General features: G+C 27.3%; 1 protein-coding gene across 2 annotated transcripts in view; it reads right to left on the bottom strand.

The window, feature by feature from the left end:
- Positions 1-1845: 1845 nt before the first annotated feature.
- LOC100206282 (DDB1- and CUL4-associated factor 12) overlaps positions 1846-19239 on the bottom strand; it is a 44724-nt gene continuing 27330 nt past the window's right edge. Inside the window, exons 5-9 of one of the 2 annotated variants that reach the window (XM_065816798.1) lie at positions 13147-13209; positions 12905-13064; positions 2854-2999; positions 2570-2758; positions 1846-2446 (exon numbers count right to left, since the gene is read on the bottom strand). In XM_065816798.1, coding sequence (XP_065672870.1) covers positions 2600-2758; positions 2854-2999; positions 12905-13064; positions 13147-13209 — 528 coding nt within the window. In that variant the 3' untranslated portion in view covers positions 1846-2446; positions 2570-2599. The remainder of the gene's footprint in view (positions 2447-2569; positions 2759-2853; positions 3000-12904; positions 13065-13146; positions 13210-19239) is intronic. The other variant, XM_065816797.1, reaches the window with a different exon arrangement.

The following is a 19239-nucleotide window of genomic DNA, read 5'->3' as shown; positions in this document are numbered from 1 at the left end:
TTGTTGTCAGCAAAAGCACATTATGAAATAATAAAAGCCTAATATAGATTAATATTTTTTAGCACTTCTAATGTTTTGTACAAAGATAGTTTAACTGAAACTATTTGGTATGTGAAATTGTCAAACAATAAACATCCGATTTAAGAAGCGTTCGTTGGTTTCATAACTACTACTTGAAAAACAGGATAAGGATTTGCCTTAAAAATTAAAACAGTATTAATTGAAAATGATTTATCCTTTGAAGATGCACGAGTCCAAGTCAACAATAATGGGGCCAACATGGCAGTGAAGTTTTAGGGGAGTTCAAGCCAAGCTTTAAAACGAGAGTCACTTGCTTACGGAACTTGTGACATTTTTGGAAACACTACAAACATTGTACAACTTTTTTCTCTTGTTGTCTAGTAGATGGGAAAAAGTTTTTTCAGTGAAACTAAGCTAATGTTATTTAAATATATTGACAATCTTCGTTAATGATCATTTCGACATTAGGAAAAAGCGTCAACTAATTTAAAAAGTTTAGAATTTTTAATATTTTAAAAATATAAAAAATAAGTGATAAAAAACAAAACAAAAACGAAAAGTATTCTTCTGAGAGACTCTAACAAAACAAAAACTAAAAGTATTCTTCTGAGAGACTTTTGTTAACATTTATTTTTATAAATTAATGTTTTTTTAGAAACAAGCTGTTATCGTATTTATCTACAGAAATAAAAGTGTTGATAAAAGGTTTCAAATGATAGGTATCATTTGCAAGTCTTTTTGTTAATGATTGTACATTAATAAAAGAACATTGTGAATATGAAAATATGAACATTGTTCTTATTTATTTTTCCTATATATAACACATGCTTGTTCATATTTATTTTTCCTATATATAACACAAGAAAATATTTAAAGTTTTTAAGGTAAGTTTCCATTCATCCGTTTTCTTACGGGATAGGGAAGGAAAAAAAATCACGCCAGCATGCGTAGTTTTCATTCGGACAAATTAAAACTTATTTAAATGTAGTATTTTTTGTACTACGTTTTTGTTTGTACTATAAAACTTGTTTTTGTTTTACTACGAAACTTATATAAATGTAGTTTTTTTGTACTACGCATGCCCACGTGACTATTTTGATTAGAAAAAAGATTAAAAAATAATCAAATTAATTGTATTACTAAATATAATTTATGTATAAAACCCAAGATAAATTTTTATCAATAAGAACTCCTAAAAATTTTATGAAATCATTTTTGTATCATTTAAAATGAGATTGAATAATTTTAAATGGAAGATTTTCTTTTTAATATTTTATGGACTAAAGTACATTGTGTTTTATCTACACTGAGAGAGTTTTTTAGGCTAAAACCACTCAGCAAATCTCTAAAAAATGTCTTTTGCAAGTTATAACTCGAAACACCTTGCAAATAACTATGGTGACAATGTTTGATGCAAATAAGTTTTCTAACAAATAAGTGTACATTTTCTAAAAAAAAGTGAATATTTTTTAACAAATAATTGTACATCTTCTAACAAATAAGTGTACATTTTCTAACAAATCAACTGTTTTTTTTAAATAGAGAACATTTTATGTAAACTTATGCACAAATAGTTTTTTTAACATTTTTTTGGTCTTATATGATAACTTTCGTTTTTTTCTTTAAAGTTTCAAAGATATATAACTGGGTTATCTTTTTAAACTTAAACTTTTAGATGGAAACAGTTTTAATTATATTTATAAATCTTAGAGAAAGATTAGGTATGTGTGTGGGGGGTGAGGGAGGTAGGAAGGGGAGGAAGGAGGAGCGAGTGGAGGGGTAAACAAAATAACTATTAACAGTTGTATTATAACTAATTCTCCTTCAAAAAAATATACAAAAATATTTCGATACATATTTAGTAATAAATATAAATAAATTTAATATTAAATTATATTAAATAAATTAGGTTGCAGCAGTAATATTACAAGTTTATTAAATAACGTATGTCATTTTTTACATTGTTGCTCCATGAAAGCCAGTTTATCTCAGTCTGTAGGGGTTCTAAACTAATAATTAAAGAACTTTTTAATTTTTTTTACTTAGGGTACGGTTCCGGTAAAAATTAGACTAAAAAAGCCTGAAAAAAAGTTTTTTTTATCCCGAATCTTTTCATGGCAACATAAAACGTGTAATGTATAAAAGATATTTTTTTTACAATAGTTTTATTTTAAAAAGTATTGCGTTGCATAAAATATAATTTATTTTAAGTATGTAAAAGAATTTCTCTCTTCTTCTCACTCTCACGTTTTTGCATTCTCTCTTACCTCACTCATTAATATGTAATAACATTGCATATATATATATGTACATAAAAATAAATAAAAACATATTTAAAACATAATTGCATTATTTATACATAGTAGATTAAACGCTACTGTAAAAAATGAATTTCTTCTTTCTTGCAACTTGAAAATAATCAAACCTAAAATGATTAAAAAAATATTTCTTAACTTTTCAGTTTTTCAGTAACAAAATCAACTTTAATTTAAATTTTATATGAATAAACATTAAAAAGTGCATAACCTGTGTAACTACTCTTACTTACCTTATATAAATGCAAAAAAAAAAAAAAACATTAGTCCCAGTAAGCAGCATAGTTTCCATACAAACCAAGAGCTAATGGACCGCCTACTGTCAAAAGTTTCATCGTAGTTGGTTGATAGCTATGAGCATAGACTGCGTTTGGATAACACTCTGTCTCCCAAAAAAATTCGCGGAATACCGAATCACGCCTCTATGAATAAAAACAAAAACACTTCCTGACTTCTAAATAAAAACATAAAACATGTATAAAAAAAGAAAAAAAAATGAAAATAAAGGAGAACATACCAGCCAGCCTCTACCTGCTCTATGGAAAAACGGAACACCATCAACATTCTCCAACATTTTGTTTACACGGATATCATAAAATAGTATGGATCCATACCCAGTCCCAATCGTAACAATAGTGTCGTTAAAACTGACTGATCGTACACCTGCGGAAAGTATATGTAAAAAACTATTTTTAAAACAACTATAAACCAAATTAATAGAACCTTATAGCATCATTTGCAGATTTATATATATATATATCATTTGCAGATTCATATATATATATATATATATATATATATATATATATATATATATATATATATATATATATATATATATATCATTTGCAGATTTATATATATATCATTTGTAGATTTATATATATATATATATATATATATATATATATATATATATATATATATATATATATATATATATATATATATATATACACATACATACATATATATATATATATATATATATTATTTATATTATATATATAATATTTACATTAAGACATTTTGACAGATTTTTGACACTAAGACTTTTTGACAGTAAAGAATAATGCTTTTGTAAAGATGGTTATAACTTATTTTAAACAATAATGCTTCAATAAAATATAGCAGCAGTATTTGTTTACTTAAAAATTAAATGGTTTATTTAAAAAACGATTAAATATATATATATATATATATATATATATATATATATATATATATATATATATAAAAATACCTTTTTATGGCATTTTTAATGTTTGCACATTTGTCATATTTTGAATCATAAAAACAACATTCAATGTTAATTTTATTGTTCAAAATATAAAAAAAAATACAAAAATTAAAAATGCCATGAAACGCTATTTTTATTCTTATATATTCCAAATATTTTCAAAATGTTACATTGTTATACTATTTACAAACAATGTTACATTGTTTGACAAAGTAAGCCTATTACTAATAGGTTTACTAAAAATATTAGTTATATGAACATGTTTTTTTTTTAATACATTTGTACGTTTCAATTCTTAATTACCCTCTGCTGTATGTTAGAAGGTTTATAAAATTACTGAATGGTAGACAGCAATCAGGGTTTTATTTAAACAAAAAAATATTTTTTTTGACAATACTAAGATGAGGTTATATTCAAGTTTTGTAAATGTTCTAATATTTAGAGATTTTATTTAGTAGCCCAAAATTATACAACAGCTGTATGAATTGTTTATTGAGCTCTGTTAGTATAAAACAACTCAAACGTTCCTTCTAGTGTTAATATGCTTTCATTATTGTTTTTTATGTTTTTATAAATATATTTGTTATTTTTATTTTCCTCATCTTAAATATGAAATAAAAATTGTTAAGCATATTGAAAACTTGTGATTTTAATTTAGCACATTTCAAAAAAATGAATAAACATTTTTTAACTAAATATAATACTTTAATATTTATGAATAAGACAAACAGTTTTTATAGCATGAGCTAAGTCACGATTGTGAAAATTAACCTAATAATAAATTCCTATATCAACAAAGTAGTGTATCAAATATGATGCATGTTTTGATTTAAGATTATATAGGAAAGTATAATGCAGTTTTCTTTAAAAACTGTAACGATTCCTGCTTTTCTTTTGCTTACAACTGTTTTATTAATGTTTACATCTAAAATAAAAAATTATGCATACATATTTATATGATATAATGTCTTTATATATGTTTATATGTATGAGTGTGTGTGTGTGTGTATATATATATATATATATATATATATATATATATATATATATATATATATATATATATATATATATATATATATATATATATATATATATATATATATATATATATACATCGACTGACAAATAGCCTGGCTCTCAGAGGAGTGCTGCTACATCCATATTAGGACCCCTCCTATTTCTAATATATATTAATGATCTACCAAAAGTTTCTAACCTAATGACTATTATGTTTGCTGATGATTCTAACTTATTTCTTTCTCATAAAAACATTTTTACACATTTTAACAACATGAACATTGAATTAGCCTTCCGAATGGTTTAAATTAAACAAACCATCATTAAATATTGATAAAACTAAATGGATTCTTTTTCATCCTTATGATAAAAAGCACTAGCTGCCTAGCAACTTACCCTTCCTTTTTATTGATAACATAATTATTAAAAGAGTTCTAGTGACAAGATTTTTAGGTGTATATATCGATGAAAATCTTAATTGGAAAAGCCACATTGCTAACTTGTGCAATAAAATTTCAAAGAGTATAGGCATTTTATACAAAATAAGAAACTTTCTAGATAAACATACCTTAATTCAGTTATATTATTCGTTAATTCATTGCCATATTAATTATGCAAACATTTCTTGGGGTAGCACTTATAAAAGTAAACTTAAATCTCTCTATCGGCAACAGAAACATGTAGCACGCCTTATAAATTTCAAGGACCGTTTTGCTCACGCCAAGCCTCTTTTATATGATATGAAAGCACTCAATATATATGAGTTAAATGTTTTTAATATTCTTTGTTTTATGTATAAATGCGAGACCCACCTATCACTCGCTTCTTTTCGTAACTTGTATTTACAAAGAAATAGAAATAAATATATTTTAAGGAACGATAATTTAATTCGACAACCATTTTCTCAAACTAATTTTAGAAAAATTTTTATTTCATTTCGCGGACCATTTTTATGGAATAGTATAGTTCTAAATACTTCTACCTCATTTTTATGGAGTTCTAAATACTTCTAAATATTTTTCTCAAGAATGTAATTTTGATTCTTTTAAACAAAATCTTAAAAAACTCATTTTTTCAACAGAAAATATACTAATCTACTTTTAAATTTTAAAATTTTTTGAAAATCCCTTATCTATATTAGTATATGTATATATTTAATGTATATTCTTTTTTATTTATTTTTTCGTTTGTTTTTTTATGAGCATCGGTGTTACGTTCATTCAACTACGTTTAACTACGGTCAACAAAGTTGAACGTAGTTGAATGTAAATAAACGTAACATAGTTTTGTTTCAATTACGTTACGTTTATTTACGGCATTTTTGTATTAATCATCTTAGTTAAACGTAGTTGAACAAAGTTGAACGTAGTTGAACCAAATACATTTTTGAACAACCTAATTAACTTTTAAAAACCACTGATTTGTATTGCTAGTATAAATAACCAAAATTAAATTTAAGAAGATGTTAAAGCCAGAGTTTAGTGTGATTTTAGAAAGTCGAGCCTAAGCCTGCGAAAATGTGGAAAATTTTTATTTCAATTTTGTTTATTAAATAGCTTACACGATTGGAAATAACTCTACAATAGTAGTACTAAACTTTTTGTTTTTTACTAAAAATTAGTCAAAATAAATAAAATGTAGGTCCCCAAATGTGGCAATAGCCAGTATTAAGTCCTGATTATCCTAGTTTTTCTTGCATTAAGGTAATTAATTTACATCTTAAATTGACCTAATACCATTGCTAATCCTAGGTTGAAACTATTAGTTGAGGCAACATTCCTATATATTTACTAATTGCAAATTGGTGATGAAGTTTTCAATATTTTAAGTTATCCTGCTCAACTTTGTTCAACTTCGTTCAACTTTGTTCAACTTCGTTGAATTATTATTTCGTTACGTTCAATTTTGTTTTAGGGAAGATGAAGTCTTACAACGTTACGTTTCGTTACGGTCACAAAAATGAAGCTAACACTGGTGCTTATTTTTTTATCCACAAGCAATTAGCGGTTTCTCTGTGACAAGACCTGATGGTCTTCTTTGAGTATCCGCATTCTTTATATTTATTTTATTATTTATTTCTTAACAATATCTTGACTTGTTAACTTTTATTATCGTAATGAAGTTTTGTTTATTTAAATTGTAATGAATATTGTAATAAAGAACAAACAAAAAAAAAACATTGACTGATGGTTTGGCATATTTAATCAATGTAACAAAAATATGGTAATAATTTGTTACACAAATATGCTAATGTATCTCTCTCTCTCTCTCTCTCTCTCTCTCTCTCTCTCTCTCTCTCTCTCTCTCTCTATATATATATATATATATATATATATATATATATATATATATATATATATATATATATATATATATATATATGTATATATAAATTAGTAAAAACACTTATCTAAATTTCTTCAACAAATTGTTTTGCTATCAGTAGATTCATCAGAAAGATGGCCTTGTTCTTTAAGAACATTGAGCACTCTATTTGTAGAATACACTAACATAATATATATATATATATATATACACATATACATATATATATATATATATATATATATATATATATATATATATATATATATATATATATATATATATATATATATATAGAGAGAGAGAGAGAGAGAGAGAGAGAGAGAGAGAGAGAAAGAGAGAGATATTTATATATACATACATACATATATATATAGAGAGAGAGTGCTCAATGTTCTTAAGAAAGAGAGCAATAATAAATTATTAAAAATATTCTAATAATCTAATTTTTACTTCGACAGGCTGTTTCTCCATCTGTAGGTTCATAAAGTAGCTACTGGATGAACCTACAGAAAGAAAAGCAGCCTGTATATATATATATATATATATATATATATATATATATATATATATATATATATATATATATACACACTAGTGGCCATAGGAATGGACACCCCTGTAATTTTTACCATTTTTCTTAGAAAAGTTGACATATCATGCATTTGGTGGATTTAATTATTTATTTTTATATTTAAACCACGTCATCTATTATTTGGCTTATAGGAAATCGTAAATTTTAATCGTTTATATCAATTTTAAACATAATTATGGACTATTATTAATTGGTGTTAAAAATGAGTCATTGCTCTGCTAATGGGTTTCTCTAGTAAAAGGTGAATGTCTTATTATTTTTGTGCTTTTGTGAAAATTAGTCTATTTATTGTGATGACTAATAGTTAATTACATTATAAATTAATATTTTTATCCATAAATCTTTTAAGCTATAAATACAAGATCATTGTTTTGTAGTCATTTAGTTGAGTTTCAACAATTGCTGGTGAAAAATCGACAGTGCTCTTGAAGATTTATTGTGTTTTTTAAAATTATACTTTTATTTACAATGGCGAAAGGATATTGGTCACCAATATCCTTTCGCCATTGTAAACTGCCAACGATGACAGGATGATAATGAGGCTTGCACTTAAGAACCAAAGAGCAACTTCAGCTGAAATTAAAAACAATTTAGAGACCACCGTTGTTTCGGTTAGTTCAAGAACAATTCGCTGAAGGCTTTTTGAAAATGAATTAAAAGCAAGAAGACCCAGAAAAAAATCATATTTAAACAAAAAACAACGAAAGAATCGTTTGATTTGGGCAAAAGAACACAAGGAGTGGACAAAGGAAGACTAGGCAAGAGTTATTTGGAGTGATGAAAGCAAGATTTCCATTTTTGAAAGTGATGGAATCAATTATGTGAGAAAAAGGCCCGGTGAAGATCTTTTACCTGAGTGCATATTGGTTACAATGAAGCATCCCATAAGTGTTATGGTGTCGGGATGCATGACCAGAGATGCTGTGGGTCGTATCCACATTGTGGGTGGTATTTTAAACACCAAAAAGAAGCCAAATTACTCCCATCGATTGATGATTTGTTTGAGGGCAAAACAGAAACCTGTGTGTTCCAGCAGGACAGTGCTACATGCCACATCGCAAAAACTGTCAAAAATTGGTTTAAAGCCAAAAAGATAAACGTTTTGAAGTGGCTTGGAAACAGTCCGGACCTGAATCCGATAGAAAACCTGTGGTCTCTACTGAAAAAACTTGTAAGGAAAGAAAAACGTGGGAACAAGCGACAATTAATAGAGGCCATAATCAAGTCCTGGTTTCACGTGATCAGCACAGAAGATTTGGGCAATTTAGTGGACTCAATGCCTCGTAGGATTACTGCAGTAATAAAAAATAATGGATATCCAACAAAATATTAAGTTTTTTTTTTATAAGCCATTTTTTTAATAACATGTTTTGTAAGCTGTAAAATGTAAATTTACCATAATTTGCCATTTTGTCATTAAATTGTTATATTTTTATATTAAAATTGTGAATTTTAATCAAAATTTTAGTTTTTTTTAAATCTAAACATATCAAAAAATAAAAATCAATATAGAAAACTGCATAAATATGGTTATTTTCTTTTAAAAAATACACCAAAGTGAAGTTTTCATATATTTCGAAGGGGTGTCTATTCTTATGGCCACTAGTGTATATATATATATATATATATATATATATATATATATATATATTAGGGATATGACTTTTTTGCAACCTACTAGGCCTGTATCGTAATTCAATGAACTTTTATGTAAAAAGAACGAATAGATGTTTCATTTTGACATATTTTGAAAAAAGGTCACCCCAAAACCAAAAAATCGAATTTTCAATAGGTACACTTTTGTACAGTAAATGAATATTAAAGGCTGAAGATGTTGTAAGAGTCATACTCCTGTTGTTATTTTATTTATTTATGCAACATGTACTGTGATATAACAAAAAACATTATGTGATATATAATTATACAAGTATTACAAAATTAACAGTATCAAAGCGTCTAGTACAACAATATACATAACTGTCTGTGTCTATAGGCCTACTGTGTTTAGTACATGGGTCACATGATGCTCACGTCTCATAAAGAGTCTAGCGCTTATTACTTAGAATGAATCGAAGTTGCAGTTTGTCTTTCTTTCTGCAGGAAGCATACAGGTCTTGCATCACCTTGATTGCACGTTCAGCTATCTGATTACTTCGTGGTATGTCGATGACGGATGGCTCTTTCTTCCAGTGATTTTTGAATGACTGCAATGCCTTTTTGTAAGGCTTCAATACATCAGATAAATTCTTGAAGTCATTGTCATTGTACTTTTGACTACTAAACCAATGTTCTGCCCACTCATATGAAATGAACCTGCAAACCTTCTCCAAATTCTTTCTCGCTTCAGGCATAAGAATGAACGCCAGAATGGCGAGAATGGCTCTTGAGTTCCATCTGGCATTGCTCATATTAGGAATGTTCTGAAAGTGAATCAGAGGGAAGTTTCTTTGTTCTTCATAGAACCTAAACACTCTTGTTAAATGGTACAAAAACTTCATATCGTCTCTCCACCCTGATTTATCAAGAATTTCTACAGTTCCATTCACAAACTTATCCTTCAGTTCATCATACTTATTCAACAGTTCAGACACAAATGGGTATTCAATGTTTGGAGATTTGGTATCACCCCCAAGTTCTTCGTCCATCACCAGACGGAGAATCCTGTCTAGTACGTGATGCTGACAACCGATAAATTGTGGTATTGTGACACCCTTTAATTTAAACATACGTTGCAACTTCACAACAACTCCATTTCTCTTCCCAGTATTGACGTTTGTTGTATCAGTAATGATCATCTTAATTGAATTCCACAAATTGTATTCATCAATAAGTTTGGCAATTTTTTCAGCAACAGTTTCAGCTTTGCCATCTTTTAAACGCAGTGCATCAAGTTTCACGTCAGTTCTTTCATTCTGAAGTACAACTACCTGATATTCCTTATCATCTATTCGTTTGCCGTCAAAGTGTAAGGACCACTGTTCCATTTTAAGTTGTTGTATCATTTCTTTTTTTAATTTACCTGCCTCTTTGAATATGGACTTGTAAATTGCTGATTGACTTGGAGTTGGAATATCAATACCTTGTTGTGATAATACATTGCATATTTTAGCAGCTTTCTTTGTGGAAACTCCACTTGATGTAACCATACTTACAGCAAATTTACTTTTGTAGTGCTTTCTAGTTTTTTTCTGAGTGTCCTCATCATCGTCTTTATCACCGTCGTCGTCTTCATCATCTTCACTCTTACTTTTGCAGTTTTCAGATTCAGTACCACTGTCTGTGGTAGACAGGACTTGTGATGTGGAAGGTATTGCTGTTCCAGACTGGACTTTCCTTCTCTTGGAAGGGTGAATGGTTTCTTTACTTGCCACTTGTCCTGTTGAGTACCCCACCTGTCCTTTACTTTCTTTTTGTAGGTGGTATAGACGTTTATCTTCCGAGGATAACCACTGGCCATTCACTTTCGTGATGTCAAATAATGCATTGAGAACATCATATTTTCCACGCTTGACACATTCATCATAGACCTTCAGCACCTTCATAAGCTTTGCTCTTATCACTTGATCAGACACACGTGGAAAATTCAGTTTATTGTCCCACAATTTTGTAATTTCCTTAGAAATTTGGTCTATTCGTTCTTTTCTTCCTTTAACATATGCTCCGAGAAACTGGTATCTTCCTACGATCTGCAATTGAAGTGGTATTCTGGATTTTTCATCGAGTGAATGTTCTTCTACAGCCACGCTTCCTCTTCTTCTGTGTGACTCTTGAAATCTCACCAAATTTTTAGTCCAAGTCTTCTTGTTCTTTGTTACTGTGGTATGGCTTTTCTTGTGAGACATCATATAATATTGTTACGACTTTACGGATAGCTGAGCGTAAATATCCGTTTAATAAAGTCGTTTAATTAATAAAATACTTTAACTGTATAGTAATCCAATTATAGTTCGATAATCCAGTCAATGTTGATAACAGTTCGATAATCCAGTCCGTATCCTAACGATAATGCTACAACTACTTATACTTCGTACACTTACAGCGTCTTTAGTTCGCTACAGTAGTTCCTTATTAGCTCAGTTACACGCAGAGTACTTCATAGAACTATTCACATTATCAACACTGAGCTCTGACAGCAGCTCGCTTATGTAATTATTTAGAGCTTCCAGAATGTTCTACTAAGTTCTATAATCTTCTACAGTCTGTTACAGTCGTCTATATCACCGTTGTAACACAATGACGTCATCACATAACAATTCCAAGTATTTGCCGGCACACAGCCGTTTCGTTGCCATGGTAACGTGTGGCGTTATATTTATAAATTCATAACAAAATAATGAAATAAATAGAATTAAGCTGAGAATTAAGCTTAAGATTAAAACATCGGTCAAAAATGAATGTATAAAAATGGTAAATCAAATTTTTATTTTAGGGGTGACCTTTTTTTGTTGCAGAAAGCTATTGGGGCCTTTTTTCATGATTTTAGGTAAAAGTTCATCGATTTATGATACAGGAAACATTTTATTAGAAAAAAAATTAAAAAGTCATATTCCTAATATATATATATATATATATATATATATATATATATATATATATATATATATACATATACATATATATATATAAATATATATATATATATATATATATATATATATATATATATATATATATATATATATATATATATATATATATATATATATATATATACATACATATATATACATATATATATACATATATATATATATATATATATATATATATATATATATATATATATATATATATATCGTTTATGCTGAAAATTTGGAGCTGCGCAAAATCCGGCAGACATTGATCAGTATTCTAGACTACATTTAAAGTAAATGTAGTCTAGAATACTGATAGTATTCTAGACTACATTTACTTTAAATGTAGTCTAGTAAAATTTAAAACAAACAATTTAAAGTAAATGAAAAGAAAAATAAATTAAAATTAATTGAACCATGCTGTAACAAAGTAAAAATTGTGACTTTTTATAAATATTTTTTTGTTTATGTTTACAATTTGGTTGTACTACACATCCCAGAAGCCTTTATGTTTAGTAAAAACAATAACATAGATTGAACAAAAATTATTATCTTTATCACCATGATTTGTAAGGGGACAGCTGAACTCTTAAAAACTCATTTAAAAAAAAACAGAAACCAGAGAGCTGATATATAAATTATATACATTTTTCCAAGGTTGTGTATTGTGATTTGTTGAAATTTAACCTAATATAAAAACTGTAACATTTTTGTGGTAAAAAATGTCTTTCATACAAAGATACTGTCTGACAAAACAGATAAACAAAACAACTTTTTTCCTTTTTAAAAAGATATAAGTAAAATAACTGGTTACCAGCTCCTTGATCAGTTGAACATAATGAGCCAACAGCTCTTGCAGATCTTGTTTCAAGTAAAGAAACATGTGACAAAGAACCAACTGCATACAATAAATTTGTCTTTTCATGTGCTATACATACATTTTCTTTTGAAAAAGGAAGTGAATGACACACAATCTAGTTATAAAATGAGATCAAATAATCATATTTTTTGTTTAAGAAAGGAAGTTTATTACAAAACTACCAATAAGATGCTAACCTGAGTAAAATTGTTAACATCCCATATGTGAACAAAACCATTGGATGTAATAGTAGTCAGATTCTAAAAATTAATTTGAAAACTTAGTGAACCTTCAACAGAACTTTCAGGAACACTCTGTTACATAAAATAAATATTTTAAACTTATTTAAGATGTAATTGAACATCTTGGACATTTCATAGAAAAATTCAAAATAAAATTTTTTTTTACTACTCTACTCTAAAATTACAAAAAGTTAACAACTACTTTTCAATAACAAAGTATTTAAAACTGCATTACTACTAATAAGTAGAAATTAAAAAAATTAATAATAGATTATCTGCCTCAGTTAATATTGATAGGGAAATAAAGCAGCTTGGCATTCTAGCTATTGATCATATTACAAGACAGGCTAAACACGATGTTTAAGTTTAAATACTGGAAGTACATGGAATATGTGATGATCTGAAAGGTTAATGTTTTGATTAAGTTTGATTCTTTGAAAGATTAATGTAATGATTAATTGATAATTACTTATTTAAAAACATGTTTCATTATTCAGATTGGTCTTTGCGTAAAATTTCCAAAAAATATGGTAAATCTACAGTTCAAAATATTTTGACTGAAAAAAATTAATTTTAAAAATGCTATAACTACTTAATATGAGATTTTTAATTTGGTGGACTATATACATAGTAATAAGTAAACTATATTCGTTTTAGAAACTATCAACCTTGATTTGAATACAATTCAAAAAATCTAAATTTAGTTGAGGCTAACCATGGTAGAACGGGGAAACATTTTTTTTTTACTATTTTTAACAACTTGAATAACAGATTTTCAGCAGCTAACAAGTTATTTGCTTAAAGTTAGTCAAAACATTTTTGAGTACAATTGATAAATGTTTCCCTAAAGGCCACAAATTTCGCAAACATTTTAATCGAAACAACCTAAAGGTTAGTTATAGCTGCCTTCTAAACATCAAGAGTATTATCACTTCTCATAATAAAAAGATATTATTTAAATCTCATGAAAATGCCAATCAATTATGCAATTGTCGACAAACTACCTTATGCTCACTCAACAGAAAATGCCTTACAAAAAATCTTATTTATATTTGTAACGTAAAAACTCACCAAGAAGAAGAAGGATATTATTACATTGGGCTTACTGAGAAAACCTTCAAAGACAAGTGGTATAAACATAAAAACTCCTTTGCTCATGAAAGTAAGGCCAACTCCACTGAACTTTCAAAATTTGTGTGGGAATGCAAAAATAAAGCTTTAGAACCTATATTAAAATGGAATATTCTCGATCAAGCGGAGCCATTCAAACCTGGTGATAAATTTTGCAATTTATGCTTGACAGAAAAATACCACATTATTACATTACCATTAAATTTGCTTAACAAACGAACCGAGCTTGCGTCAAAATGCCGCCATGAAAACTTTAATGTCATCAAGGCGGACACTCCATAGCATTTTTCGTATATAATTTTTGTTGTTACTTATTTGTTGTTGTTACATCTGATGATCACTATTGCGTGAAACTTTAAGTAATGTAACTGAAATATATATTATTAATTATTTAGTTTTTACTATATATATTTGGTGCAAATATGTAGAATTAGGTTTTAAAACTTATCCAGCAATTTTTGATCACTCTAGACCCTCCCTCAATACTGTTTTTTTAAAAAAGGGTTCAAATTTTTGGTCAAAAGTTGCAGTTTTTCGTGACATTGAGGGAGGATCAAATGTAAACCTGGATTGATTAAATTTGAAACAAATAAGTCTAAACTACATATATTTTTTGCATTTAAAACTATACATATTTTTGCTTTGGCTTTATTACTGAGTATTTTTTATTCAAAATCTCAATAAATTTGCAAAATTTGTGTTCAATATTATATTAAAAAATCCTTTTGAATATAAATATATCTGAGATTTTTTTTGGAAAATTAAAAATACTTTATAGTTAAAAATTTGAAAACTTTCTTGTTACTTTTATCATTTGTGTACTCAAAGGTGAGGTTAGGTTCTTTACCCCCCTCTCCACACAAACACTTGTGCTACACCCACATCTTTAGCTTTTTAAAAATTGGTTAAAATGTTTAAAGTTACTTTTATAAAAAAAAAACCAGAACTGAGTTTTAAAGGTAGCTTAAGATTACGAAAGATAAAAAACTACGACAGGAACATTTCTTGTCATTTTTGCTTTTCTTGAAATTGATTATGTTCTGTAAACCAAGTTCTACGTTTCTTTTTGTCATTTTACTAGAGCATTTTCCAGGTACTCTCGTGGCATAACAAATTTTGTTTATTGTTATAAGTCTCATCTGCTTCTCTTCTTTACTAATGCATCTATGTATAATATACTAATGCAACTAATGTATCTATGGATAAACTCCTGCACCATACCAACATTTGTTTTTGCGTGATTGTTTACAACAACCAATATTTTTGCATAAGCTAAAAACTGGTTGTTTACAACTGGGGTTGTTCAAGCTGCAGGAGTAGATATAAAAGCCATCAAATCAAGCTGCTCATCAAATCAAGTATCTCAACTGCTGCTAGAAGAGTGAAAAAAGAAAATAAAGAAATCGCAAGTATTGCCAAAGAAGGTATAAAAAAAAGTCCATATATTCCTACTCTGATGTGAAAACTATATTTGAAATAATTGAAAAAAAAAAAATTAAAATGAAAACAAGTAGCTGCACTAGTAAACGTCAATGGCGAATCGCACTTGTTGGGTGTGCCTTCATTACCCTCATTTTCAGGTAAAGATCAATTTATGTTTTAAATAAATACTTTAGTTTGTATTTTACATTTTTTTATATTATTTTTTTATACTTTGTTTTCTGTTTTAACTCTTTAAATATATTAATTATAAACAGCTTTTGTTAGTTTTTTATCGTTACTTTATTCAAAGAATAACAAAGTAAAAAATAAAAAAGTAAAAATTAAATAGATCAAAATGATCAGAAAAATCACAAGAGTATCTTTATTTATACAGGTATGCAGTTATTTCAGTAAAATGATTTTTTACATATTTCATAAGAGAAATTTATTTTTGTAGTTGCAGAGATGCAATAAAGTTAAATTTATTATAACCGTTGCCTTGAAAATCCCCAAATAAAAATACTCATGAGTTTTGGTCCAGTTTTAAATTTATTAAGAACATTTTCTTATTTAAATAAATTATTAAAACCATTTGATAAGTATTTGAAACGAGCTTGTTTATGAAACAAATACACTGAAATTTTTTAAATTTATTTAGTACTTAGACAAGTACATGGTTACAAATTCAAAAATTTTTTACCCTATTTTTATCTTTAACATCTTTGTTAATTGGTAAGATAATATATTTTATTAAAAAATAAAATAAGTTATACAAAAGAATCTAAAAAATCTACAGATATATATCTGTAATGTAATGAATAATAAAATGAAAATGATTGTTACAAAATGATAAAGAAAAAATAAAGAGCTATGAAATAGAGAGACAAAAGAACTTACTGATATATAATCTTGTGATATAACATATGGTAATAATTACAGTTTTTTCATTAAACTTTTCACAAAACTTTTCAACATAATTTAGTGTGTCTTTTCAACATATTGTTTTACTGTTGAAATACGGTTTTAATTTAGTAAACTTTTAACAGTTTTTATTTACTTTATAAGTTAACAGTTTGGGAAAATTATTAATTAAGCATAATTAAAGTAAGAATAATTTATTGTTTGCATTACAAAACTGTTTTTTAGAGTTATTATTCCATTCTAAATGAACATGGCGTGAGTGTCAGCGTAGTCATTAGGTTGTTGAGTGCTGTAACCACATCTAGCCTAATGTTTGTTTTGTTGTTGTGGTGTTTATTGGCGGAATAAATATATTCTTTATGACTCACAAGCCACAAAGAATATATTTATAATTGTTTATGCAACACAATGATCACATATAAGTGACCTACGGAGTTGTCCAGTTACGTAGACCTGAGAGAACTTATTGAATCTATTAGAAACAGATAGTAGATGATGTCACTGAGTGAGAATCAGCAATGAATGTAAAGAGTATTTATTTTATCTATTAAGATTAAAATTTAAAGGCTTTGTTTCTTTTACTTTGTGCTTTATCACTACACCATTAGTTTGAAAATGTAACAAAACCTTGTTAACCTGTTTGACCTTTTTAAAAAACTTCTTTCAATTACACTAATTTACAATATAACCTCGACAATAAAAATTTCACAATGTAATTTCTTTCAATTACAGTGTTTTTTTGATTTTTTTAAAGGCATGAAGAACATATGCCTGCAAAAAAATTCCATGCACTTTCAAGTATTATTATGGATCTTTTTAAGTTTTCTTTTAAGTATATAGTGGTTAGTGGAAACCAACCACCAAATACTTAGAAAAAACTTAAAAAAAAGAGTTGGTGGTTTAGTAAACTGGTTACCTGTTTTCAGACCAAGGTATGATTAATTTTTTAACTTCTTTATAAGTTATAAAGATATTCAATAAATTCTCCAAAAATATTAGCAACAACAAAAGTGATTAGTTTGCAAAAAGTGAAGTTTAAGTTTATTTGTTTAAAAATACTTTTTGATTTGGTTCAAGAATATTAGGAAAATTTTAATTAGCAAATTAATATGTAAATCAATAATTATTTCTTTTGTGAGGCAGGAGGGGGTTTATTTCATTTACTTTATCCTTTGTATTTCTTAATGCATAAATTTTGCATAATAAAAACCATAGTATGCATAAATGTGTTTATGGTTTTGTGGGAAGATACCCCAAAATATTTTATGGGAATAAGTCATACATAACTAGTTACAATGCGAACAGTAGTTAAATAGGTATGATGCACTTTTTGATATAAATAGAGGTTTTAGAGTATTATCTTTAGAGTATTATCTAAGGGAATACTACTTAATCAGATTAAGTTGTATAACTCAGAAAAATATTCTTGCAGCAGGTTGTTTGTGCCAGGAAAATATAAAGATGGGAGAGTATTCAGAAACATTTGAGAAAAAAAAACTAGATGTCTAAAAGTTTTTGAGTATGAAGGAAGAGTTAAATTAAAAGTGACCTTACTGAATGACCTTGCATGAAAGAAGAGTTAAAATTGACCTTGCATAAAGGAAGAGTTAAATTAAAAGTGACCTTGCTAAATTATAAGTCATGTAAAACTGTGTTTTGCTTTTAACAAAAGATAATAACTCGTTTGAGCAGCAATTGAGCAGATGAGCAGAGGCAACCTTAGTACATTCTGATATTGCAATAGATTGAATATATGGTTTTTATGAACAGTTAATAGTGAAAAATAATCCAAGAAAACATATAATAGAAGACTTTTAAAAGTGATGCTTTTGGTTTTGTTATAGAAGATTTTTAAATGTGATGACAACTGGGTTTTATTTGGGCTAAAATCTACAAGCCACTGTGACCCCAAGCAATGATAAAAGAGAGGTCACATTTAAGATGAACTGCTTGTTTTGAGCAATCTTGTCTTGACTCATTAGTGATGACGTAGATTAAAGACTGAAGTTTATAATTTTGGCACTAGCATTTAAAACCACTTAAAAGATAAGATTATCAGCGAGATTGTTAATATAGATGACAAAAAGTACAAAGGTAAAAATTTGACCTGTGAACCTTGCGGTGTCCCAGAGGTTTCTAGAAATGCAGAAGAGTGTTTTTCATAAATGATTTAATTTAAAAATATTCGAAATATGCCAAATGAAGAAAGTTTATTAAGAAAGCCAGAATGCTAAACTTTTATAAAAGTTTTTGATATGAAAAAGAGTTAAAACCCAAAGGAATTGACAAGGGCCCCATCTTCTACTAAGTATGGAATTTTTTACAGCTCCAGCCTGTATTAAATAACAATAGTAGAGTAGTTTGTTATTTGTGCATTTAACGTATAATACTTATATTACTATTACTTATATGTATTACATATATAACTTATAATACTAAAACTATATTTATATATTTGTGTATATAATTGCTATTTACATATATATTGGTATATAATATGCACAAATATTTATATAAACATATTTGCTAATAACTTTTATAGTTACATATTGTATGCATACATATGTATATAAA

This window comes from Hydra vulgaris, chromosome 13, assembly GCF_038396675.1.
Source record: "Hydra vulgaris chromosome 13, alternate assembly HydraT2T_AEP".
Taxonomy (NCBI): Eukaryota; Metazoa; Cnidaria; class Hydrozoa; order Anthoathecata; family Hydridae; genus Hydra; species Hydra vulgaris.
The sequence above is the reverse complement of the archived record's forward strand: the minus strand, read 5'-3'. Positions and strand labels throughout refer to the sequence as shown.